The sequence below is a fragment of the Heptranchias perlo genome, chromosome 8 (genome assembly GCF_035084215.1).
Source record: "Heptranchias perlo isolate sHepPer1 chromosome 8, sHepPer1.hap1, whole genome shotgun sequence".
NCBI lineage: Eukaryota > Metazoa > Chordata > Chondrichthyes > Hexanchiformes > Hexanchidae > Heptranchias > Heptranchias perlo.
This window is the reverse complement of record NC_090332.1, coordinates 66,919,652-66,947,261: the sequence shown is the minus strand read 5'-3', so window position 1 is coordinate 66,947,261 and position 27,610 is coordinate 66,919,652. Positions and strand designations below refer to the sequence as shown.

The 27,610-nt window shown below is 41.0% G+C and overlaps 1 protein-coding gene across 6 annotated transcripts in view; it reads right to left on the bottom strand.

Moving 5' to 3' along the window:
- afdna (afadin, adherens junction formation factor a) overlaps positions 1-27,610 on the bottom strand; it is a 269,000-nt gene that overhangs the window by 64,239 nt on the left and 177,151 nt on the right. For all 6 annotated transcript variants that reach the window (XM_067989221.1, XM_067989223.1, XM_067989224.1 and 3 more), the window contains 5 exons: positions 26,029-26,123; positions 22,259-22,524; positions 16,234-16,377; positions 7,790-7,988; positions 597-700 (listed from right to left, as the gene is read on the bottom strand). In XM_067989221.1, the coding sequence (XP_067845322.1) occupies positions 597-700; positions 7,790-7,988; positions 16,234-16,377; positions 22,259-22,524; positions 26,029-26,123 (808 nt within the window). The remainder of the gene's footprint in view (positions 1-596; positions 701-7,789; positions 7,989-16,233; positions 16,378-22,258; positions 22,525-26,028; positions 26,124-27,610) is intronic.

The following is a 27,610-nucleotide window of genomic DNA, read 5'->3' as shown; positions in this document are numbered from 1 at the left end:
GGAATTCTTTAAAAGGACTGAGAAATTTCCCCATTTGGCTCTAATTTCCTGTCTTCAAAAGGGACAGTTGGGTACATTTAGGTTTATTTCTTCGGCACTGTATCAATCAACAAAAAAAATGACCACCTGTTATTATTGAAAGCTGAATATAACAATCAAACATATGCACCAGCATAATTAATAACAAACCTTGGGACAATACAAAAAAGTGAAGCTTGTGGTAAACGTGCCATCTTCTTGCCTTGCTTAATTTATTATCCCAACTGTAGACTCTGGAAAATTTAGACATATTGTCGCTAATGATTCAAGACAAATACATTAGCAAAATTAAACCTGGTCGATTCTGGTCTCTTTAAACTCCTCCCTGAGTGCTATAAATATTTAACTTTTAGTTTCACTGCTAATATTCTTGAATTGTATTTCATTAATACCAACTAACTCACATCAATACATTTTAAGGTACACTTACACACCATACAACTGTAATGTAAAAGCAGCCTTAATGTCAATGTATGTGTTCATTCCAAATCCTTTAGAATACAGTGCAATACTATAACAGACATATACAGAACTTCTACTCTATAGAACCAACCTACCAGCTCAGTATTATCAGGTGGAAAATGGCTTTCGTAGTCAGCGCTCTCAAAATAAATTGTCCAAGTGCCAGGTGATCGTGAATGAGGCGTTAGCCTACAAAAGCCTACAGGAAAGAACACATTTAAACAGCAGATGGTGGTTGGTAATTTATCTGTAAAACTTGGACCACAACATTCTTACAAAAATGATGATTTATTGATCAGATGCAATAACTGTGGTAGGATAGAGGACGGGAGAAAGACGTGAGTTTCTTGTCTATTGTTCCGTTTTTAGAAAGACCCTAATAATCACTACTGTCGGCCATTTTTTAAAAAAAGGAAATGCTATATTTTAAGGCTTTTTATCTGCAAAGTACATTTCTTTTGGTGCACAATTCTGGTACTAATCCCAAGAAATTCTCAGAAATGACAATTATAATCCATGCAATTATTCAAATGACCTTATAAGGAAACCAGGCAGTGCATATAGAGATGCTGCTGTCATATCAGGAAAATAAGAAATATAGGAACAGGAGGAGGCCATCCTGCCCTCGAGCCTGTTCCCTCATTCAATTAGATCATCACACGTATATTTTAACATTGCTAAAGTTTTAAACAGCAAACTGCATTACAGAGGAGAATTCCATGGCAGATTTCAGTAATTATAATCCCTCTCAACCTCCCGGTGACAATGAGAATCTCATGCCACCAAGGAAAAAGCAGAAAACTGAAAAGATCTGAAAATCAGAAATAATAACAGAAGATATTGGAAGTACACAGGTTTATCAAGATCTCACTAGGCAGAATACAAACATTGCAGATGTAAAACCCTTCCTTGACACTGGTAATATTTGCCTTTTCCTCTCTAAAGATTGACTGATCTGGTGTGTAGTTCCCACATTTGCTGATTAAAAATAAAATGTTGGTCAAATTTTTACAACAAGTAACAGGAGTCGTCTTATTCATCAGCACTGCACTAGATTGTCATTGTTGGCACAGCATTAATCCAACAAATTCTGGTTCAGTGGTGTGAGCACTATTGGGCACTTAGTTACATGGTAATGCTACTACCTTCCATATTGCCTGGGAAGAGGTTTCAAGTTTTGAATGTGTAGAGTTCTAAAAAATACTTGAAGTTATATGATGTCTATGTTGAAGTGTCAAACCACTTCACAATTCTTTTTGGAAGTGCAGTGACATGTTACCTAACTAAACATGCCAGCCACTCTGCTGCAGTCACACAAACAGCCATGAGATGCATGATCAGTTAATCTGTTTTAGCCGTTACTGGTCAAGGAAGGATGTTGATCACATTTGGTAGAACTCTGTTCTTCAAGTAGTGTCTTAAGACCTGAACGTCCATCTAAACAAACAGACAGATCCGAATTCAACATCTCATCCAAAGGCAGCATCACCAACAATGCAACATGCCCTCAATATCTGACTGAACTATAGGGCTAGATGTTGCCGTTTTGGTGCTCAAACGCACAAGTTTTGAAGGAGATGAGTGCACTACCAAGTGAGCCAAGCTGACAGAATAAAAACAAAATCAGGGAGTTAGCAGCTAAATGACAGTAGCCCCTAAGCACAAGATAGGTTGAACATGGCCAAGACTGAACCAGCATTATGCATGAACTGTGGTAGACACACAAACGGTCACCAGTCTCCTATGAAAAACTGGTCCTTCATCAAACACAACCAGAATCTCTGCCAATCCATCTTGAATTACAGGTGTTATCACTAGGCTGAGACTTCATCGACTGCTTCCTTTACTGTCTTTACCAAGGACACCATAAACGTGAGATGTTACCCCTACAAAGAAGCACTTAGTGAATACCCTTGGGATAAGACCAGCAAAATAAGATAACACTGCATTGCTAGTGCACCTGTGTGGTGCAGAACCTGTGGCCTTCTCTGATCCCACTGTGTAAACATGCACTCTTCAGATGAACTATACCTATTCAGTTTCTCCTTGGAGATGTGACAGCACAGAGACCTGACAGGTTTTGAGTCATCAAAAACTTTTCCTTGATGATTTATTAAACTGGCAATAGTGACTTTACAATTTGGTTACCACTTACAGTACAAGCTGACCAGTTGAACTTATCACTATTGTTCAGTTAAGGAAAACTCAGAAGTTCAATCAGGAGATAGAAATAACAAATACTGATCTTCCCATATTTACAAAGCCATAGGGCTGTCAACATGTGCCTTTGTTATCAGGCACAGAGTCCAGTTTTGCAGGAAACAAAGGAAAAACTGAAGAATCAAGTCGAGGGCACTGACTTGATACCAGTGAAGTCTATTTCTGATTGCAGTGCAGGAAAGTGATTGGGGTAAGGATATATTTGTCCTTTATAAAGTTGTATATTTGTCTCCCTTCTGAATTATTTATACTTGTGGAGTGCAATTAGATGACAGATTTAACTGCCTGTTGTGGCTGTTCTCTGCAGCCAGGAGCATGAGTCCCAAAGGCTATGTTGGTGCCAGGGTTAAGGACATCTCCTCCAGGCTGGAGAAGAACTTGGAGTGGCAGGGGGAGGATCCAGTTGTCGTGGTCCACTTAGTCCTACCTTTGTCGTTGGTACCCAAGAAAAAGGTTCTGCTGAGAGTGTTTGAGCAGCTAGGGACTAAATTAAAAAGCAGAACCACAAAGGTAATAATTATTACCTGAGCCACGAGCAAATTGGCATAGGGTCAATAGGATCAGGAAGATGAATGCATGGCTCAAAGATTGGTGTGGAAGAAGTGGATTTTGATTCGTGGAGCACTGGCACCAGTACACTGGGGAAAGTGAGAGCTGTTCCGTTAGGGACTAGAGTTCTGGCAAATCGAATAACTAGGGAGGTAGCTAGGGCTTTAAACTAAATAAAAGGTGGGGGGGGGGGGGTCCCAGTGGAGAGAAATCTAGAATACTGAACAGAAAAGACAAGGAAGCAGTGCAGGAAAGTGATTGGGGTAAGGATAACCAGATTGTGTCAGGAAGGGACAGAGCGTACAAACAAAAGAGTGCACTAACAAATAGGGTCGGGTAAGAAAAAATGGTAAGACAAATAAGGCCATAGTACAAAAAAATGTTAAGATGTCTAAAAATGTTAAAAAGGCAAATCTAAAGTCACTGTATCTGAATGCACAAAGCATTTGTAAGATAGATGAATTAACAGCACAAATAGATGTAAACGGATACAATATAATTGCAATTACGGAGACATGGCTGCAGGGTGACCAAAGGCTGGGAGCTGAACATCCAAGGGTATTCGATATTTAGGAAGGACAGGCAAAAAAGAAAAGGAAGTGGGGTGGCGTTGTTAGTAAAGGATGAAATCAGAGCAATAGTGAGAAAGGATATTGGCTTAGAAAATCAAGATGTAAAATCAGACTGGGTGGAGTTAAGAAGCACCAAGGGACAGAAAACACTAGTGGGAGTTGTCTATAGGCCTCCAAACAGTAGTGGTAATGTAGGGGATGGGATCAAACAGGAAATTAGAGATGCATGTAACAAGGGTACTACAGTAATCATGGGTGACTAATCTACATATAGACTGGCCAAACTAAATTAGCAATAATACTGTGGAGGATGAATTCCTGGAGTGTGTACGAGATGTTTTTTTAGACCAGTACGTTGAGGAGACTGTTGAGGGAACAAGCTATCCCAGATTGGGTATTGTGCAATGAGAAGGGTTAATTAATAATCTTATTGTGTGGGGTCCTTTAGTGAAGAGTGACCATAACATGATAGAATTCTTCATTAAGATGGAAAGTGAGGTAGTCCAATCCGAAACTAGGGTCCTAAATCTAAACAAAGGAAACTACAAAAAGGTATGAGGAGTGAGTTGGCTATGATAGATTGGGGAGCTTCATTAAAAGGCATGACAGTGGATAGGCAATGGCTAACATTTAAGGAACGAATGCATGAATTGCAACAGTTACACATTCCTTTCTGGCGTAAAAACACAAAAGGAAATGCGGCCCAACCATGGCTAACAAAAGAAATTAAGGACAGTATTAAATCCAAAGAGGAATCATATAAAGTTGCCAGAAAAAGTAGCGAGCCTGAGGATTGGGAGCAGTCTAGAATTCAACAAATAAGGACCAAGAGATTGATTAAGAGGGGAAACAGAGAACATGAGAGTAAACTTGCAAGGAATATAAAAGTAGACTGTAAAACTTTGTACAAATATGTAAAAAGAAAAAGATTAGAGAAGACAAATGTAGGTCCCTTAGTGAGAAGCGGGAGAATTTATAATGGGGAACAAGGAAACGGTAGAGCAATTAAACAAATACTTTGGTTCTGTTTTCACGGAAGAGGACACAAATAACTTCCCAGAAATGCTAGGGAACCAAAGGACTAGTGAGAAGGAGGAATTAAAGGAAATTAGTATTAGTAAAAAAAAGTGCTGGAGAAATTAATGGGACTGAAAGCCAATAAATCCCCGGGGCATGATAAACTGCATCCCAGAGTACTAAAAGAGGTAGCCATGGAAATATTGGATGCATTGGTTGTCATCTTCCAAAATTCTATAGATTATGGAACAGTTCCTGCAGATCGGAGGGTAGCAAATGTAACCCCACTATTTAAAAAAGGGAGAGAAAACAGGGAACTACAGACCTGTTAGCCTAACATCAGTGGTAGGGAAAATGCTGGAGTCTATTCTAAAGGATGTGATAACAGGATACTTATAAAATATCAACGGGATTAGACAAAGTCAACATGGATGTATGAACGGGAAATCATGTTTGACAAACCTACTGGAGTTTTTTTTTTTGAGGATGTAACTGGTAGGATAGATAAGGGAGAACCAGTGGATGTGGTGCATTTGGATTTTCAAAAGGCATTTGATAAGGTGCCACATAAAAGGTTGTTACGCAAGATAAGGGCTCATGGGGTTAGGAGTAATATATTAGCATGGGCAGAGGATTGGTTAACGAACAGGAAACAGAGTATGGATAAACGGGTCATTTTCAGGTTGGCAGGCTGAAACTAATGGAGTGCCGCAAGGATCAGTGCTTGGGCCTCAGCTATTTACTATCGATATTAATGACTTAGATGAAGGGACAGAGTGTAATATATCCAAGTTTGCTGACATTACAAAGCTAGGTGGGAAAGTAATCTGTGAGGAGGACACAGAGTCTGCAAAGGGATATAGACAGGTTAAGCAAGTGGGCGAGAAGGTGGCAGATGGAATATAATGTGGGGAAATGTGAGGTTATTCACTTTGGTAGGAAGAATAGAAAAACAGAATTTTTTTTTTAAATGTTGAAAAACTATTAAATGCTGGTGTTCAGAGAGATTTGGGTGTCCTGGTACAAGAAACACAAAAAGTTAACACAGGTACAGCAAGTAATTAGGAAGGCAAATGGCATGTTGGCCTTTATTGCAAGAGGGTTGGAGTACAAAAGTGAAGTCTCACTACAATTGTACAGGGCTTTGGTGAGACCTCACCTGGAGTACTGTATACAGTTTTGGTCTCCTTATCTAAGGAAGGATATTTTTGCCTGAGAGGGGGTGCAAGGAAGGTTCACTAGATTGATTTCTGGGATGAGAGAGTTGTCCTATGAGACTGAGTAGAATGGGCCTATACTCTCAGGGGTTTAGATGAATGAGGGGTGATCTCATTGAAACATACAAGATTCAGAGAGGGCTTAACAGGGTAGATGCTGAGAGGTTGTTTTGCTGGCTGGAGTGTATAGAACCAGGGGGTATATTCTCAGGATAAGGGGTCAACCATTTAAGATTGAGATGAGGAGGAATTTCTTCACTCAGAGGGTTGAGAATCTTTGGAATTCTCTATCCCAGAGGGCTGTGGATGCTGAGTCGTTGAACATATTCAAAGCTGAGATAGACAGATTTTTGGACTCTAGGGGAAATCAAGGGATATGGGGATTGGACAGGAAAGTGGAGTTGAGGTCAAAGATCAGCCATGATCTTATTGATTGGTGAAGCAGGCAAGAGGGGCTGTATGGCCTACTCCTGCTCCTATAGCATACGTTCTTGTGTACGTTTCTAAGTTCTTATGTACGCTCTTATGTAATCTGCAAACAAAGGATCAAACCAACAATCTTCCTGACCTAAATGGTTCAGTATCATTCCAGATAGTCCATTTAGCAAATGATTCACTGGGAAAGCCCTGGCTGCAAGTTTAAAAGAACCTCTATAAATATTGGCTTTCACAATGCAGCACAAAAACTGGACAATTAGCATGGAGAAAACAAAACCTGGACATTACACCAGTAATACAATATGTGGCATAAGCCCCATCCTATATACTGGGTGTTTGAACATTTTGACAGACAAAACGAATGTTCATTGCAAACAGCGTGTATAATGATACAGGCACAGTAACAAGATCATTTTAAATTTCTTTTTCTGTCCTTTCTTTTCCCCAATAACTCCTTGCTGGGGTACAGTTCATCTGGTACTTCGCCTAAAAAAATTATTCACCCGTGAGCTTCTATAGCATGCCTCAACAGGTGGGTGGGGTGGAGTGGAGTTTAAAAAACATCTCAGCCTTGCCTGATCCTGTCCCTTCGACACTCTGTCATGTGCACCTCCAGCTGGATAGCAATCAGTAGTAGGATCCCTAGCCAAATATTCTGTTCCTTATGCAATAGCCTCCACCAGTGTACCAGCTAACTCAGCAGCTGGTGTAGGACCTGGGAAGTTCCTGGTCTGTATGACTCAGCTACTTATTGGTTAAATTGAAGAGTTTCAGAGGAGCCCTGATTATTTTTTTTAAAATACAAAACACCTGCAGTGCATGGAGAAACAGTTTGGTTACATTCTAACAAAGTCTTAAATTTACTGAGGGTGCAAATCAATTTTGGGGCACATGTACAAGTTACTTCAAGTTTGGTGATAATTTGTAGATTTAAATTCTAAACTATTGAGGTGACAAGTTATTGTTCAGGTATCTGTTTAAGGACAATAGTTCCCTTGGAAACTAGTCATACTAGCAAACAACTGAGATAATGGAAAATTTGGTAAAGTTCAAAAGCGAGTTTAGTTACTAAAACTGCAAGTCTTCCAACAAAAGGTGTTTGACTGACAATATAAACAATTTCAAGCATACCAATTTCTAAAAAGGAACACAGTATCCAATAAGGGATGTGTTTGTCACAGATAATTTTGCAATACACCCGCCTTTGGCAAAAGCAATGGAACATTTTCAATTCTTCTTCTACCACCATGGGCAGTACAATGGAAAAACAATTACCTCTTTGGCAGAGTGGTTCTAAAAATTCCTGAAGGCCATTAGGAATGTTCCTGACAACATCACAAGAATATCCATCTTCAGGCAACAGAAAAGGTAGCTGTAAGTCAGGGTCCTCTTCCAATTGCACCTCTCTACCATCACTGCGAGCAAGTTCGTCAGCTGTGTTCTCTGCTAAAGCCACTACATTCTCAATCAACTCCTAAAAAAGCAAAATCAATTGGAATGCATCACTGAAAAAAAACAGGAGGGGAGGAACAAGTGTTATGTTACACCATATTACAGTCACCTTGTTCATTGATGTAGATTAAATAATTGGCTGATTAAGTGAGCACGGATTGCATGATGCGTTAGTATTTCGAAGAGCTACATCAGAGTGACAGGACACTGATTTACAATTGTACCATCAGAGAGAAGTGAAGCAGAAGGCAGGAATTTGTCTATAGAGAAGGGAAAAATCTGAAGGAAACACACCTTCAATTCTTATGCATTCTTTAATGGCTGAATTAAAGGCAACACTGGCAGAGGTCTGAGAGTACGTCATCTACACACTCTGAGTTGGGAATTGAGACCCAGGATAATGGCAAGTGTTGTTCTTCGTTTCAAAATGAAGTATTTTTGACCGAGTTACCAATTTTAAAATACTTTGAACATAAAATACAATATACCTGAATAATCCAAGCAGTTCAGCTTGAACTATAGGAGCTGCTACCTGGAGACACAATAATAGGTGGAACTGTTTTACCACATTACTTTTAGCTGCAGTTCACCTGTGCACAGGTTGGGGGAAGGGACAGAAGAATAAATTACATGAGTTAAGGGACTTGAGAAAAGATGTAGGTGGATTGAGGGCAGACATGGGCTTGTGTTTTCAAAATAATAGTCCGCAGCTTTTTTTTTACATTTGTTCTTGGGCGACGCTGGCAAGGCAGAATTTATTGCCCATTCCTAGTCGCCCCAAGTCAAATCACATTGTGTGGGACTGCAGTAATGAGTAGGGGTGACAGATTCCCTTCCCTGTCAGATATAGTGAACCAGTGAAGCTTTTGACAAAACCAACACCCTTTATGCTCATTTTTTCTGTCAGCCCATAAATTACCAGATTCATTTAATTAAATTCCACAATTTGCCATGTTTGAACTTGTGACGTCTGGATTGCTGGTCTAGTACCATGATCACTACACTACTGTATGGGACAACTGTGGCTATGGTGCCATCCAGTGAATGCAACTGAGTGGATCCTGGACTCTAGTTTTATTCCAGCATTCAAAGGTCAGTGGAGTAGACTAGTATTACATTTTTTTCTGTTGCCCGTTGGTGATATTGTGGTGGTGGTAGTTTGTTTGCACCTCAGTGAGTTGTATCTTTTTGGGTTTTCTCAGTTATCATTTTGTTTGCTCTGGCCCCTTCCTTTTCCAATTTTGGTACAATTTTTGGTTTCGCAACAACTATGTGGGAGAACGTCCCAATTTCAGAGAGTCTCTGGAGCTTATGCAAGATATGAAAACAGTGCATGATATACATAGGAACAGGAGTAGGCCATTCAGCCCCTTGTGCCTGCTCTGCCATGTGATAAGATCATGGCTGATCTGTGATCTAACTCCATATACCTGCCTTTGGCCCATATCCCTTAATACCTTTGGTTGTCAAAAAGCTACCTATCTCAGATTTAAATTTAGCAATTGAGCTATTTTTAAATTTCTATGATTCTAAAGCCTATTACACACCTTGTAATCAAATTTATATCTATATCTACCTGCAACCATGTACACATCTCTTCTCTCACTTCCAACTTTTCTTGTTGCTACCTTGATTTTCTACTTTAAAACTATGATCATTCCTCCTCTGAACTTCCTTGTTGCTCCCAAGCTCCAAAGATGTCATCCATGCTCTTGTTTCCTACCTCTACCCTCGAAGTTTTCCAAAATTCATCACACTGTCTCCTATTCTCTTCTTTCACAAGAACACAGAACTATGAAACTCTACCTCCCTCTGTCTTCCCATCCCCCTACAATCTTTTAAAACTCAAGCAAAATGTTACCTAATCACTACTAGTTAATTGAGCTGGGGGATATTTTAACTGGCAGTAGATTTCGGACAGGTGGGGCAAGCGTCAAATCTGTCCAGCTCTATCAGTTTGAGGTCTAGGCTATTTTAACATCTGAACTTCATTTACATCCCGCCGGCTAGCTGCCCTCCTATAACAGGCGGGAAGAGCTAACTGGCCGGCTTCAGTCAGGCCAAGATCACGGGAACTGGAGACTGCCCACTGGTATCAAGGTAAGTCATAGGGGATTTGGGGGGCGGGGAAAGAGGAGAGAATAGTCACCATTTTGCAGCTGGGAAAGGGGATATCCCTCCTGGTCCCATGAAGGAAACTTTTTTTCTTTAACACTTACCTTAGAACCCTCCTCTTCTTTCCTGCCATGCTTTACTGAACAGGACATCTGCCCACTCAGTAGGCCATTAAAATGCCACTGGGGTCCCAATGACATAATAGGATTCCAATCAGCATACATTATGTGGCTGGAGAGATGGTGCAGGAGGGAGAGCTTTAGATTTCTGGGGCACATTGGGACCAGTTCTGGGAAAGGTGGGACCTGTAAAGGCCGGAGGGGTTGCACCTCAACAGAACTGGGACCAATGTCCTCATGGGGAGATTCGCTAGTACTGTGGAGGGGGAGGGTTAAACTAATTTGGCAGGGGGATGGGCACCAGGATGTAGCAATGGAAAGGAGAAACAAGGGGCACAAAGAATCGGGGAGAAAGATAGCACGAGAGCAAGTAATAGTACAGTATTAGGTGGGATCAGACTAAGAGAGAGTACAAGAAAGTCTAAGACTGGTTTGCAGTGCATGTGTGTAAGCGCACGAAGCGTGGTAAACAAGGTTGGTGAGCTGCAGGCGTAAACAGCCACATGGGAATACGATGGCGTGGCGATAATGGAGACCTGGCTGAAAAAAGGGCAGGATTGGGTACTAAATATTCCTGGATACAAGGTGTTCAGGAAAGATAGGGAAGGAAAGAAAGGAGAGGCGGTATTGATTAAGGAGAATACTGCAGTACTGGAATGAGAGGATGTCCTGGAGGGGTCAAGGACAGAATCTATTTGGTTAGAGTTAAGAAATAAAATAGGTGCCATTACACTACTGGGAGTATTCTATAGGCCACCAACTAGTGAGAAGGATATAGAGGAGCAAATTTGCAGGGAAATTACAGAGGTGCAAAAGCTATAGAGTAGTGATAACTGGGGACTTCAACTATCCTAATATAACTAAGATAACAATAATAATAAGGGGCAAAGAGGGGGAGGAATTTTTGAAGTGTTCAGGAGAACTTTCTTAAGCAGTACTTTTCCGGCCCAACGAGGAAGCAGGCATCGCTGGACTTGGTTCCAGGGAATGAGGCAGGCCAAGTGGAGCAGCATTTAGGGAGCAGCAATCATATCATAAGGTTTAGAATAGCTATGGAAAAGGACACAGACGACTCTAAAGTGAAAATGCTCAATTGGAGGAGGGTGAATTTCAATGGGATGAGAACAGATCTGGACCAGGTAAACTGGAATCAAAGATTGGCAGGCAAAACTGTAATTGAACAGTGGGCGGCCTTTAAAGAGATGGTTCAGGTACAGTCTAGGCACATTCCTGCAAGGCAGAAATGTAGGGCAACTAAAGCCAGAGCTCCCAGGATGACAAGAGAATTAGTGAGTAAGGTGAAACGGAAAAAAGGGGTGTATGACAGATGTCAGGTTGATAACAAAAGTGAGAACCAGGCAGAATATAGAAAGTTCAGAGGGGAGTGAAAAAGGAAATAAGAGGGGCAGAGAGAGAGTATGAGAATAGACTGGCAGCCAACATAAAAGGGAATCCAAAAGTCTTCTACAGGCATATAAACAGTAAATGGGTAGTAAGAGGAGGGGTGGGGCCGATTAGGGACCATAAAGGAGATCTACTCATGGAGGCAGAGGGGATGGCCAAGGTACTAAATGAGTACTTTGCATCTGTCTTTACCAAGGAAGAAGATGCTGCCAGAGTCTCAGTAAAGGAAGATATCGTTGAGATACAAGATGGGCTAAAAATTGATAGAGGTACTAGAAAGGCTAGCTGTACTTAAAGCAGATAAGTCACCCAGTCCGAATGGGATGCGTCCTAGGTTGCTGAGGGGTGGAAATTGCGGAGGTACTGGCCATAATCTTCCAAACATCCGTCAATACGGGGGTGGTGCCAGAGGACTGAGAATTGCAAATATTACACCCTTGTTCAAAAAAAGATGTAAGGATAAACCCAGCAACTATAGGCCAGTCAGTTTAACCTCAGTGGTGGGGAAATTTTTAGAAACGACAATCCGGGGCAGAATTAACAGTCACTTGGACGAGTATGGATTGATTAGGGAAAGCCAGCACGGATTTATTAAAGGCAAGTCATGTTTTACTAACCTGAGAGTTTTTTGATGAGTTAACAGAGAGGGTAGATGACAGCAATGCAGCTGATGTGACGAATATGGACTTTCAAAAGGCGTTTGATAAAATGCTGCATGGTAGGCTTATCATCAAGATTGCGGCCCATTGAATAAAGGGAGCAGTAGCAGCATGGATACACAATTGGTTAAGTAACAGGAAACAGTAGTGTGAGCTGTTATTTCTCGGACTGGAGGGAGGTGTACATTGGTGTTCCTCAGGGGTCGGTGCTGGGGCCACTGCTTTTCTTGATATATATTAATGACTTGGACTTGGGTGTACAGGGCACAATTTCAAAATCTGCAGATGACACGAAACTTAGAAGGGTAGTAAACAGCGAGGAGGATAGTAATAGACTTCAAGAGGACACAGACAGGCTGGTGGCATGGGCAGACACATGGCAGATGAAATTTAACGCAGAAAAATGCGAAGTGCCATATTTCGGTGGGAAAATTGAGGAGAGGCAATATAAACTAGAGGGCACAACTCTAAAAGGGGTACAGGAACAGAGATCTGGGGGTGTGCACAAACCGTTGAAAGTGGCAGGGCAGGTGGAGAAAGCGGTTAAAAAAGCATACGGGATCCTGGGCTTTATAAATAGAAGCATAGAGTACAAAAAGTAATGAAGAACCTTTATAAAGCACTGGTTCAGCCACAACTGGAGTATTGTGTCCCATTCTGGGCACTGCACTTTAGGAAAGATGCGAAGGCCTTAGAGAGGGTACAGAAGAGATTTACTAGAATGATTCCAGGGCTGAGGGGCTTTAGTTACATGGAGAGACTGAAGAAGCTGGGATTGTTCTCCTTGGAACAGAGACGGTTGGGAGGAGATTTGATAGAGGTATTCAAAATCATGAAGGGTCTAGACAGATAGAGAGAAACTGTTCCCACTGGCGGAAGGGTCAAGAACTAGACAACACAGATTTAAGGTGATTGGCAAAAGAAACAAAAGGTGACATGAGGAAAAACTTTTTTTTTTTTTACACAGCATGTGGTTAGGATCTGGAATGCACTGCCCAAGGGGGTGGTGGAGGCAGGTTCAATCATGGCCTTCAAAAGGGAACTGGATAAGTACCCGAAAGGAAAAAATTTGCAGGGCTACGGGGATAGGGCAGGGGAGTTGGACTGGCTGGATTGCTCTTGCATAGAGCCGGCGTGGACTCTATTTATTCGTTCATGGGATGTGGGCGTCGCTGGCAAGGCCAGCATTTATTGCCCATCCCTAATTGCCCTTGAAAAGGTGGTGGTGAGCCACCTTCTTGAACCACTGCAGTCTGTGTGGTGAAGGTTCTCCCACAGTGTTGTTAGGAAGGGAGGTCCAGGATTTTGACCCAGCGACAATGAAGGAACAGCGATATATTTCCAAGTCAGGATGGTGTGTGACTTGGAGGGGAACGTGCAGGTGGTGTTGTTCCCATGTGCCTGCTGCCCTTGTCCTTCTGGGTGGTAGAGGTCGCGGGTTTGGGAGGTGCTGTCGAAGAAGCCTTGGCGAGTTGCTGCAGTGCATCCTGTGGATGGTACACACTGCAGCCACGGTGCGCCGGTGGTGAAGGGAGTGAATGTTTAGGGTGGTGGATGGGGTGCCAATCAAGCGGGCTGCTTTGTCTTGGATGGTGTCGAGCTTCTTGAGAATTGTTGGAGCTGCACTCATCCAAGCAAGTGGAGAGTATTCCATCACACTCCTGACTTGTGCCTTGTAGATGGTGGAAAGGCTTTGGGGAGTCAGGAGGTGAGTCACTCGCCGCAGAATACCCAGCCTCTGACCTGCTCGATAGGCCGAATGGCCTCTTTCCATGCTGTAATTTTTCTATGATTCTACGATTAGTGAAGCTCCCACCTGATTCAGGTGGGTATCTTGGCCACCTCCAAAATGGGTCCAATTAAGATGGCGACAGACGTGATTCGAGCAAGAACAGGGCGTTAAGTCTTTGAATTCATCCGTGAACGTTCAATCTAGAATAGTCCAATGTGGAGCTTGAACCCAAAAAAACCTCTGACTCAGAGGTAAGAATGCTACCAACTGAACCAAACTGACATTTAAGAGGACTTCTGGATCACTGCATCTCATGTTTTGGAAGGCAGGGATTTTTTGTGAAATTCAGAGTTTGGACCAGCCGTTTGAGAGATGAGAGAAAAACAAAAGGTTTCATTTATAAAAAAAATTCCATACATCCCCTCTAACTTGCATGGTGATAAGTCTCCTGTTGTCCCAAGCCTGTGTATGTTATAGTCAGGCTTTTTCACCTACCTCTGGGATCTGACCTAGTCTCTGCACGTATTTTTAGAAACTTTTCTGGCACTTCATCCTAGCTTTGTGGACTACACTCTGATCTTTATCTCAGGCCCAAATATCTTCTTGCTATAGAACTTCCAGTAAAACACTGGTTTTCATCTCTCTTTAATCCCAACTTCTGCTGCCATCTGTCCAAAGCTTCGTCTAGAAAGAACTTTCATTTATATAGTGCCTTTCACGACCTCAGTACGTCCCAAAGCACTTTACAGCCAATGAAGTACTTTTGAAGTGCATTCACTGTTGTAATGTCGCAGCCAATTTACACAGAGCAAGATCCCACAAACAGCAATGAAATAAATAACCAGATATTCTGTTTTTGGCAATGTTGGTTGAAGGATAAAGATTGGCCGGGACACCGGGAGAACTCCCCTCTTATTCAAATAGTGCCATATGATCTTTTATGACAACCTGAGGGGACAAACTGGGCCTCAGTTCAAAGTCTTCATCTGAAGGACGGCAGCTCCGACAGTCCAGTGCTGCACCACAGTGTCAGCCTAGATCATGTGCTCAAGTCTCTGGAGTGGGACTTGAACACACAACCTTCTGATTCAGAGGAGAGAGTGTACTAGCACTGAACCACAGCTGGCACTCGAGTTTCTTTTAGGGAATATAAATCCAGATACGAGGAGAAATGTGCACACACCCTTCAGAACTATAGGACAGGCTCTTAGGTTCCAACAGACATCGTTGTAAACACAATGGGGATGGTCCACATCTTTGCACTGGCCTCACATAGGAGAAATTAGATATCGGGGTGCGTGAGTGCACATATGCACGTTATACACACACACACACACACCTCTGCTGTGGGTTTTCAATACCTTCTAACACATGGGAGGGATCACCACGACCTCTGCCCCCACACTAAATCAAGTGAATTCAAACTGCTCTTGGTCCACAAACCTGCATCTGGGACATTGCTATATCTAGAGGCTATTTCTGATGGCACTTCCCTCGTGCTGGAGGTGGCAGGGAGAAAAAAGGGACACAAAGAATTATTTTGGTGGCGCACCTCCAGCAAATGAGCAAGCTGAATAGTACACCTTAAAACATGGGAATTACAAAGGCAGAATGGGCTTAAACTGGGACCTCATTACATTAGTTTGCAACAGTATACTATCAATACTAGGACTGCAACAAAATCTGGTCCAACAGTCTTTTTTTCTTAAGTGCGCTGCCCAGGTTTAAAAATGGAAACCATGCTTCCGGCCACAATGGTCTATCCTCAGCTCTCAGTTTTCACCTCACAGTTGTACAGATTCAGATGGAATCTTGCATGCGTCTTATATTTATCCTCACTTCACTTAAAGGAAAGCCACACAATTTTAGGCCAGTCTAAATTTCTTTATAATGGTATTAACGTGGCATCGACCGCACTCAGCTAATGGCCCCAAGCAGATCATAGTACTTTTTTTTTTTAAAAGGAACAATTTTCATATTTAACTGAAACCAAAAATGCTTAATTCATTCACTGTCCATCAGATGCGCACAACTGGTGGTTTTGACCAGAATTCTGCAGCCAATAAAAACACACCCAGAGTGTTCCAAACCCCTCCCTTTTCACTTCCTCCCCCCTCCACCATCACTTTTGGGCTTGTCAAAAGGTTTCAAGGCTAAACAATGCCAACTTGACAACTCAGTAAGTGTTTAAAATGCAACCTCAAAAATGAAATTGATGTGGGTTAGAAATTTAGATACCTGAGGGATATAGGGCTCGTCCTGTGCACAGTGATAACTTTGAAGCAGTGCCTGCAGCTGCAATGAATTCAACTTAAAACAAGTGTTGTTGATGTTTGATACATCTTCTGCCAAATATTTGTCCATCGTTAGCAATGTAGTTGCCTAAAATAATAACAAATAAGTTCAGATTTCTGCAGCAAAATCATTTCATTTTTCCTATTAAAATTATGGGACTATTTCAAGAACTTCCAATTGGCATGGTAGAACAAATTCTATCACAAGATTGTTTATAAATAAATACTTACCTAACAAAGGTTTAAAATTAGTTTTGTAAATTAATAGAGGAATGACAATATTTCACAAGCAGCATATTGACTCTTCCAGTAATGTTACATACAGTACCCTACTTTACTGTATTGGCACCTTTTCTTTTTAACATTCCCCAACAGACTTTATTCAATACTGGCACACTTATTTAAACATATTCATTATTAAAGTTTAAAATTATAATAATTGTTTTATGCATTGCTTCATGCCTTTGATCACACAAGTAAAGAAGTTCTTAAAAAAAAATACAAATAATCCTGTTCAACTGAAAAAACCGCAGTTCATAAGACTATTTTTGCACGAAATTGCTCGATTCCTTCATTCTTGCAGTGCACTACGTAGTAGACACTTTATTTTTCTATATTTTGGATTTGTGCCACAAATTCTACTTATAAAATAGAAACCAGCCATCATGGTGTGGGGCAGGCTTGATGGACCAGCTGGTCTTTTCCTGCCCATCAATTTTGTTTATTCATAACCTCACGCAGGTTTATTTGTTCTATCATATTTTTACTGGTAATTTGATTGCAGGCATTAGGCCTTAGATGCCGCATCTGATTAAACCAAATCAAATATCTGCAGTCTCTGCGCACAAGTTTTTTGTGTAACTTTTATTTAGCAATCATTATTCTTTAAATGGAGGAAACCTCCACATAATTGCTGGCAAGGGAAAACAGCAAGGATACAGTCTTAATGTATATCATCTGTGTGATCCTTCCTTCCAGTGATATATGAAGGTGTATCCATTGGACTAATAAATCATTCTGCCAAACACAGCAGTAGAAATACTGACTCGAGACATTCAAGATGCAGGTGGATGCTGGGCTCAGAGTTGAAGTATCAGAGGGATAAGCTTCAGTGAGCCAAAAGGCCTTTCCTCATTCTCCATCTTATTTTTTGCCAAAGGAGGACAGGACAATTCACAATGTTTACCAAAAAAGGAGCTGGCTGGAAGATTTATCAATTTAAGCAAAGACGACCATGCCAAAAAGGTAATGTGATTTTTGTGTTTCACCATCCTCCAAACTCAGCCTGACTCAGTAGCACCAATAAGAAAAGACGACATGTTGGGCTAGGCAAAATATTTACAGCTAAGGTAGAAACTATAGGACATATTTAGCAAATAGATACATGTTTAGTAAAGGTATAACCGTTTCTATAAATTCCAGCCATGCAGATATCCAAAAGTGAACTTTTTAAAATTACCCTATGAAGCAATGCCAATCTTGTCGAATGTTACTTTACCCCAAATGGAACTATGCAAGATAAATTTAACTATTTGCAATGACACACTCAAATCTCGAGTGACCCTGGGCTCATTTCTGCAGATTTGCCTGGGAGGATGACCTGCCACTGTTGAAGATCCTCCCTCATGCTTCATAGGCTACTTTGAAGGCCCAACGGAGAAAAAAAAAAATCAGTGCAGGGGAGATTCAAGAAAGGAAGATCATATCAATGATGTCCCATCAAAAACATCTCAAAAGGGATCAATTCTTTCAGGAAATACCCACTTTTAAGTCTGGGCTTATTCTTGTGGTAAAGATACTGGAAAGGAGAATTCTAGGCTAAATTTGCTCTACAGCAATGATGCTGGACATTCATGGAACTGCCAAAGCAAAGCCATTGTATAAGCTCCAACTAAACATCAGTGCTACAGTAAACAGTCCCAAAGATACATAAAAATCTGATAAATACAGGCAAAGATGAGAAATACAAGAAAAAAAAACAAAATTCCAAGAAAAGCACTTTTAAAAAAGTAAATATTATTGTTCTCATGTGTCAGCAACACTAGCAAGGCTCATTCCTGGTTGCCCTGAGCTTTACTTGCTAGACCCCTTCAGAAGTTATTAAGAGTCAACCACTAAGTGTGGGACTGGAATCATGTGTTGGGCAGACCAGGTAGGAGTGGCAGGTTCCCTTTCCTGAAGGACATTATTGAATCAGTTGAGCTTATACAACAATCCAGCAGCTTTCATGGATTTTTTTTTTAAATGATGTACCTCATAAATTGCAAGATTTATTGAATTCAATTTCACAATTTGTCAAAGAGAAACTTAAACACATGACCACTGGGTTGCTAGTTTAGTACACCACGATACTACCGTACTACTTTTGAACGATACAAAACAAAAAAAGGAAAACATGGTTTAAAAATTAGTTTTGTCTCCATTTTTTTTTTATTCGTTCATGGGATGTGGGTGTCGCTGGCAAGGCCGGCATTTATTGCCCATCCCTAATTGCCCTCGAGAAGGTGGTGGTGAGCCGCCTTATTGAACAGCTGCAGTCCGTGTGGTGGAGGTTCTCCCACAGTGCTGCTAGGGAGTTCCAGGATTTTGACCCAGCGACAATGAAGGAATGGTGATATATTTCCAAGTCGGGATGGTGTGTGACTTGGAGGGGAACGTGCAGGTGGTGTTGTTCCCATGTACCTGCTCTTGTCCTTCTCGGTGGTAGAGGTCTGGGGTTTGGGAGATGCTGTCGAAGAAGTCTTGGCAAGTTGCTGCAGTGCATCCTGTGGATGGTACACACTGCAGCCACGGTGTGCCGGTGGTGAAGGGAGTGAATGTTTAGGGTGGTGGACGGGGTGCCAATCAAACGGGCTGCTTTGTCCTGGATGGTGTCGAGCTTCTTGAGTGTTGGAGCTGCACTCAGCCAGGCAAATGGAGAATATTCCATCACAGTCCTGACTTGTGCCTTGCAGATGGTTGAAAGGCTTTGGGGAATCAGGAGGTGAGTCACTCGCTGCAGAATACACTGCCTCTGACCTGCTCTTGTAGCCACAGTATTTATATGGCTGGTCCAGTTAAGTTTTTGGTCAATGGTGACCCCCAGGATGTTGATTGTGGGGGATTCGGCGATGGTAATGTCATTGAATATCAAGGGGAGATGGTTAGACTCTCTCTTGTTGGAGATGGTCATTGCCTGGCACGAATGTTACTTGCCACTTATCAGCCCAAGCCTGAATGTTGTCCAGGTCTTGCTGCATGCGGGCTCAGACTGCTTCATTATTTGAGGGGTTGCGAATGGAACTGAACACTGTGCAATCATCAGTGAACATCCCCATTTCTGACCTTATGATGGAGGGAAGGTCATTGATGAAGCAGCTGAAGATGGTTGGATCTAGGACACTGCCCTGAGGAACTCCTGCAGCAATGTCCTTGAGCTGAGATGATTGGCCTCCAACAACCACTTCCATCTTCCTTTGTGCTAGGTATGACTCCAGCCACTGGAGTTTTCCCCGATTCCCATTGATTTCAGTTTTACTAGGGCTCCTTGATGCCACACTCGGTCAAATGCTGCCTTGATGTCAAGGGCAATCAGTCTCATCTCACCTCTGGAATTCAGCTCTTTTGTCTGAATTAACTTCACAGCCCTCCCTGCAAGGGAAGCATTCTGGCATCTACTCTGGACTTCCCCAGAATGAGCGATATACCCAAGAACACAAGTGCATGGGTGTGGGGGTCACAGATAGCGATCCCAATGAGTTGTACATTGGTACTCCAATGTGCAGAATAACAAATCTAAAAATAGTTTTTACAAGGTTTTCGTCATGACCTGATAATTTTGTGCAAAATCCTTTAAGCAGGGTTACCCATTGTGAGCACAGTATGAATGGTGAGTTTCTCATTAGATCCAAAGCAGCACTGAAAGTGAAGAATACAGCATAAAACTGCATTTCAAGCTTAAAAAGGACTTAAATTGCAGCATGGGTAGCATGATTCCCAACTGTTTTTGACCTCCCTGTGTAGACCTTTACATTAACGGATCAAAGGAATAGTTGTAGTGAACAAGCAGCTGCTATCGTAACAATGCTCAATGCCGGTGAGTAAGGCAAAATAAACGTTAGGATGTCTTAAAAGGTCAATACTGACCAATAAATGTAATCCTGTCACTTTCGTAAAACACCAGTGCAACCCCCCTTGGAATACTGGGTACAGTTTTCGTCACCACAGTACAAAAAGGATATTTCAACGATCAAGAGGCTAGAGAAGAGGAGATGGAGGGACTGGATTATGAGGAGCTATTACATAGGTTGGGCATGTTGTCTCTGGAGAAGAGATGGTTGAGAGCAGAGGTGATTGCTGCTTTTAAAATTCCAGAGGGAATAGATAATGTAGATCATGACAAGCTTTTCATCTTGCACCGAACAGTAGAACTAGAGGACATTGCCTGTGCTTGAAGGGGAGTAAATCTAAAACTGCTCTGCGGAAAAATTATTTTAGTGAGCAAGAAGCAAATCTATAGAACAGCCTTCCTAGGGAAATAACTGCAAATGCTAGAAATCTGAAATACACTAGCAAATACTTACCATCCAAAACATTTTTCCAAATATACACAACAGTACAGTGGCACACCAAATATGCTGCACCAGAGTGTCCATGATTCCCCACATGGCAAGTTACTGATTTCAGCACTTGCCACCGAGGGAAATAACAGGGTGGAGGGAACCAGAGGGAGAATAACTCCAGTCAATTTCTCAAACTTCCCAACACTGGTTAGTAGATGCCTAGATTTAGGTCACCCATCTACTCTCTGCCATAGATGGTGTGTAGCACAGGGATAGAATGCATACTTTTCATTCTTCCATGATCGCCATCCTCCAGACGGGAGCTGAACAGGCCTGATCTGTGCTCTAGTGAAATCACACGAGTGGTGATATTCAATGACACAAATCTCTGTACAAGTTGATGCACTGGCTGGTTTTGAACTACGGTACAAAAGAACAAAAGTTACTGTATGAACTTCCCACAAAGCCTGATTCAGGATATCCTGGTGAATGCAAACTGAGGATCCCAAGCTAATCTGACATGAAGATGTTTTAGCAGATAGACATCCACTGCAGTTCTCATGCTCACTGGCTACTGTGAAGACTCAACTGTGTTTAGGGCAGAGTTTAAAATCTATGGCTTGGTTTGAAATTGACATGACGACGGACGTTCGGTACTGAACAATGTAGAGCAAAGTCAAAGATGGATTTTTCCTGATTAATTGGGCCTTGGCACCAGAGACAGAACATCAAAATATCAGTCAACATTAACACAGACATTTTTAATTTCAAAAGGCTTAACTATGGAAAATTAACATTTTTAGCTGTACAAGAACAACCCTAAATATAAGAAAAAAATGAAGCTAATGGGCAAACTAGTAGTAACTTCCAAAACTATCAATGTACAAAGCAGAGAGCGCTATTCCTGGCCAGTGAAAAATGAAGTAGTGCTCAGACATAGATGCAAAGCTTTTGTACTACATGGCAGTATCGCTTAGGACAATGTCATATGATGTTGCCAAATATCAGTAGGTGGCAACTTTCAAAATGTCTTGAAGGGCCATGGACACTTGCTGGGCTTTGCCAGACTGCAAATCAGGATTGGCTCAACTCTAGTGGTGCATAGACAGTGTTAAATAATTTAGAATTTTAAGTCTATTCTCAGATGTCAAGTTTAATACAATTTAAATTCAAATAGAGTTGGTTCATCTAATGTGGTGTATAGGCACAATACTCTTGATTAGTGCATCTTTTTTCTCACCCCAATAAACCAGAAGAAAAATACATAAACAAACTGCTATCAGCAAAGGACTAATAAAGTGGACTCAGCATGTAGCTCCTTTATGACGTACTCATGCAAGTTAATAATTTTAATTGGTGGGGGATTGGGATATCATAGGTATAAAAATGAGACTCAATATAGAGTTATGCATCATTCCAATAACTGACCTGAACTATTCTGCTAAGATGGCAGTCTGCAGCCAGTTCCAAGCCCTGTTTTTCAGCCCATGCTTCAATGTAGCCAAGCTGCTGTCGGATGATAGCTCCCCAATAGTGAGAACACAGGCATGAGTCTGGCTCAGTGACCAGTTTATTGAATAGCCACATATTAATAAAATGAAACAGCTGAGAGAACAGTTGGATAGTGAGAGCAGCATTCACACGACACCGACGCAGCAAAGACATTGCTCCTGTCAGTGTGTGCAAGACATCATCTGGAAAATAAAAGAGAAACATTATATCAAGCTAGCTTTGCAAAACACTTGAGTTGCATACTTAATTACAAGTTCAAATATTTTTAATTTTTGAAGTTTGACTTTTAAATTAGTTCCATCTCTGTCTGGTTTTGTAAAGTCCGATGTAGATCACAGAAAGATACAAACAAACAATTACAACAAGTTCTCTAGCTAGTGGTGCTTAACCTTTGCACAGATAAAATTCGAATCAGTCTATTTTCACTCAAGTTTCTAGATTTTCCTGAACCAGAACATTTTTCTTCATGTTGATTCATATTTGTTAGAGACATGTTGCATTTACACATCATATGCAAAATCTTATGTTAGGACTTTATCCAGATACTTTCACCTTGTTTAAAGTTCTACAACTAAAAACATTCAATTCCACCACTGGCTAAACGTAGAGAATATTAATATATTAAATAAAGTCTGATTTTTTCTCTCCCCCTTTGTACATCTGATGACACTAAAACACATGCATAGTGTCAACTTGTCCATACTTTAGACTTTACATAATGTTCAATTTCTAATGATTAGCAAGTGCAATTTTATTTCTTTTTTTCAAGCAAATTGTTCTGACTCATGAATGTGAGATTCCAGCCAAACTGGAACAATCTGCAGTGTGAATAATCTAGGAGAATTTTCTGCAGCTCCTAGTAACTTTGTCCAGAATGGCAGCATTCAAAACGTACAGGGAGAAGGGGAAAGAGCCTCCAGTTTGAGCAATTGGTTAAGACCAAGATGATAGTAATTCAAGTTTTCTGTAGGTTTTTTTTTTGCACTTGATATGACAAGCCTTCTAAAGAGACCACCTATATTTAAGGATAAGTAAATGGTTTGAAGTGAATGGGTCATCAGAAGGTCAGATGTACCCAAAAACCTGCTTCATAGCTCCTCAGAGCCCACACAATGCAAATTTAGCCAAGCTCAGAACCATATTTGGAGAGGGGGAAATTTGAGTTGCATGTACATTAATGTTCAGAAAAAAAGATAATAAATCCCTTTCCATCTTCGTTCTTTGCGTTTTCCTCCTATCTGCCCCCACCCTTACTCAAGGATGCTCATGCCAACTGCAGTGCAAATTACTGTCCTAGCAGCGATCAACTAACATCACTGGGAATTGAACATTGGATTTATTTTCTGTGGGGCAGTGTGTTAGATCAGATGGTATCTTTTAGTCACTAGGCCACTGAAGGAGGAGAGTTCTCGTTCCTAACTGAATCCATGGGTAGCTCTCCTGAGGAGGTGGGATCAGCAAGAACTCAAAAACAAATTAGTGTTTTAAGCCAATTTAAAGACAGAAAGGCCAAGTATTGCAGGGATGAAAACAAGCTGAACATTCTCTATCCTTTAATGGGAGAGAAATAGGGCTGCAGCAGATGGTGCTGTTTTGGTACATAAAACAATCTCAAGTATAGCAGTGACTGCTGGCAAAGAAACAGTACTGCACAAAGAAACTTGCCACCTTTACAGGCTAGGATGAATATTTTGCACATTCCAGTACTCAATTGTATAAGAAACTTTCATGAAAAGCAGCTCTCCAGGACACCAGGAATCTCCTAAAAACACAAAAGTCAAAGACAGCAATAAAAGGTAAAATGAAGTAGCCTCCCATTAACCTGGTACTTCAGTCCTCCAGGAAAATATCCATCACTAGAATCTTGGGAAGTAAGGTCTTTTTTAATATAAAAAAGAGCAGAGGGAGAAGAGAGAAGAAAACATCTGTTTATTTACTGCAATAGGTGACTTTTTTTGGGGGGGCGGGGGGCGCGGTTTAGAAACTCTTGCGCAACAATGAGCCAAGCAGTAGATCTGAAAGGTACACAGATAAATATTCCAAATGTTACTGCAGCTAATAGTCCAAGTATTATCAACACAAGAGTTTAGGTACATTTATAGAAACAGAAAGCATCCTTTTGCAAAACAAAACCGAGCTGTTGTTGGAAATAGACCACAACACACAGAGATAGAAACGGACAGTCAAAAAAATTGGCAGCCTAGAAGCAATTTACTCAAAGCCAGTTCTGACTACAAGCAGCGGTCTTGTCTGAAAGCTGGGATGTCATTGCTCGCCACAAAAGAAATGAGATTATGAATATTTCCTGCAACTTCCTCAAGTAAGACAGACCATTCAGTGTTGATTTGCAGTCCTCTGAACTTCCTTCAATATGGAGTCTCATATTTAGGTTCAGATCAGATGAGAACCTTCATATGGGAGGTAAAGCAACCTGGGCTGCACATTTGGTAGGGAAACGTCAGTTTGTTGCTGGATTGCACCTTCATACCTGTCTGACCTTTAGAATTTCCTCCAGTTGAACTGAAGTCAATTTTCAGGCCTGACTGAAAACCCTGCACCCTTGCCACTGACTCCATTCATCCTTCCTGGCTGCGTGCTCAGACAGAACCAGACTTTGCGTCTGAGCCAGAGATCAGCGACAAACCCCATATTTTTGGGCACTAAGAGAATCAAGGGATATGGAGATAGGGCAGCAAAATGGAGTTGATCAGCCACAATCTTATTGAATGGCAGAGCAGGCTCGAGGGGCTGTATGGCCGAATCCTGTTCCTATTTCTTACATTGTATCCATCACCAAGACCACTTACTCCCCCCTCCACAACATTTCCTGCCTCAATGCTGCTAAAACACTTAGCCATGATTTCATCGGCTCTAGACTAGACTTCTCTAACTCCCCTTGACCTCCACCCTGCATCAATTCCAAATTGCCCAAAACTCCACTGTCTGCATCATGTCCTCCACTAAGCTCTGATCATCTATGATCCCCATCCTCCCTGACGTACACAGATCCAGTTCTTAATGGATCAAATTTAAAATTCTCATCCTCATCTATAAATTCCCTCCACTACCTGGCCATACCCTACTTCTGCAGACTTCTCCAGTCTTGTATACACTCCCATACCCTTCCGTCCTGACTCTGGCATCACATGCATTTACCATTCCCTCTGGTGCAAGCACCTTCAGCCACCTCAGTCCAACTCTCTGGAACTCCCTTCCCAAACCCCTCTGCCTCTCTACCGTCCTCCGTACAAAATCTTCTCAAAAACCTTCTCTTCAACCAAGCTTAAACCTCTCGCAAACAATCGTCACCTGCTCCTTTTCTCGTTCATTAAGTGCTTTGGGACTTTTTATATATTAAACTTGCAAGTATTTCTTTTAAAATGTAAGGAAGACCGGACAGTTGACAAATTAACAGGTAGACGGGTATTTTCCTTTTTGGGAGGGAGGAAACACATTAATATTAAATATTAAAACAGAAAGAATTGGTGTTGGGAGCGGTATTTATAGTCATCTTCGAACCACAATAAAATGGGAATCAACATTGCAGACAAGAACAAGCCCTTCAAAGTTTCATTAATATGCAAATCCAAAGTATGCTTAATCCTAAGAGAGGGAAAGTATTGTGTGCCTGTGAAATGATCACTATCAAATAAAGTTGTAACGAAAGTTAAATTTAGCTTTCAGACCTATTTTGGGTCTTTGCGGGTTTGCTTCCTCAGGATCTTCAAGAAATGCCGGCATATAATTGTTGAGATCAGATTGAAGACAGTGCACCAAGTATCTGCAAAACAGAATTCACCATGGATTTTAAATTTCATAGCTTTAATTAAAGAATCCTTAACATCTGAAATATGGAGTCCAAGCACTATCCCACATTAAGTAAAAGGATATCCTAGTCACTTTCAAACTATTTGTTTATTCGATTGAAAGTAATAAGGGGAAAGAGCCATGAAGCCTAATAAGACGATCCTTTTTCACAGATCATCTCTATTACCCATCTTTTCTCTAAACAATTTAAATTGCTCACTTCAGTGGCTCTCACTGATAAATGATTACATAATTTTCTTTAGGGTGAAAAAGCTCTGGACTATTTCACTTCTTACTGCCAGCTTCTTAATTTTTCCCCAATAATTGAACCATTTACTAGAGTGAAATATTTGCTTTGTCCAAATTTGTAAACACCCTTATTAATTTTGAATCCTGTCGTTAGCTCACCTTGAAGTCTTCCTCTTTCCCAAAAAAAACCTAATCTTCCTTATCTTTTCCTCATATCTTAATATCCAAATAGAAAATTATTTCCTCAAAATCATACTTCAAGGTTAGCAATCACTACTAAATCATTATGTATTAATGTGGACACAGATTTTTCAAATGTATCCATTATCTTGAAATTCTGAAATAGGTCACTAATTAAAAGAACCCAGAAAGGATTCTCTGCACCAGAAAAATCTATGGTGTATTCAATATTCCTCCTAGACCCTTTCATCTAGATGAGTTTTATAAACCTAGTCATTCCTTAAGCAATCGCACAAAAAGCTAATTACAAAAAAAGTACTCAGTGTCCATTAATTCCTCTAAAATTATGGCGAGCATTTTTAATATATTGGGGTGAGAATTTACAGGCATGGAAAAATCAGCTTATTGAAATTACAGACGCCTAAGAGATGGTTTAAGGTTTCTGCACCTGTCAGTTTATAATTTGGCCCTTATGTTGAAGCACATTGCACAAAATGCATGTACTGCAGTTAGGAGACTACCTTGGATGGAACTGGAGAAGTGAAGCACGACAAACAAAATCCTGTTTTGATAGTGGGTCAATATATGAGGATGTCTCAGGAATGTCTTCACATGCACCAGTTTGAGAGCTATGAGCTTTCCAGATACATGACCAAAATTTAATTTAGGATATTTGGAGTGCTACTTGGATCTTGTCTAATAGGTGACCTTGAGTATGGTATTAACTTTTGCTTTTAATGTCTTGGAACAAAATCTCTGAAGAAAGGATTTTTGTGTGTATTGGATTACCACTAAACTTGTAACCATGTCTTGAAAGTTCCGAGTGCCACACTGTGCAACATGGTGGGATCAATTCTAAAAATAATTAAGAAAATGATTTTTAGTGGGACTTAAAATCGGCCAATTTGGCCAGACTGTCAAATTCAAAAACTTTTTAAGATTGAATAGAAAGTATCCCAGAACTCTATGGATTTTATTCTATGTGCAATCGTTAGTGCTATTAGCTAGCTACATGCTGCTAACTCTCCCATT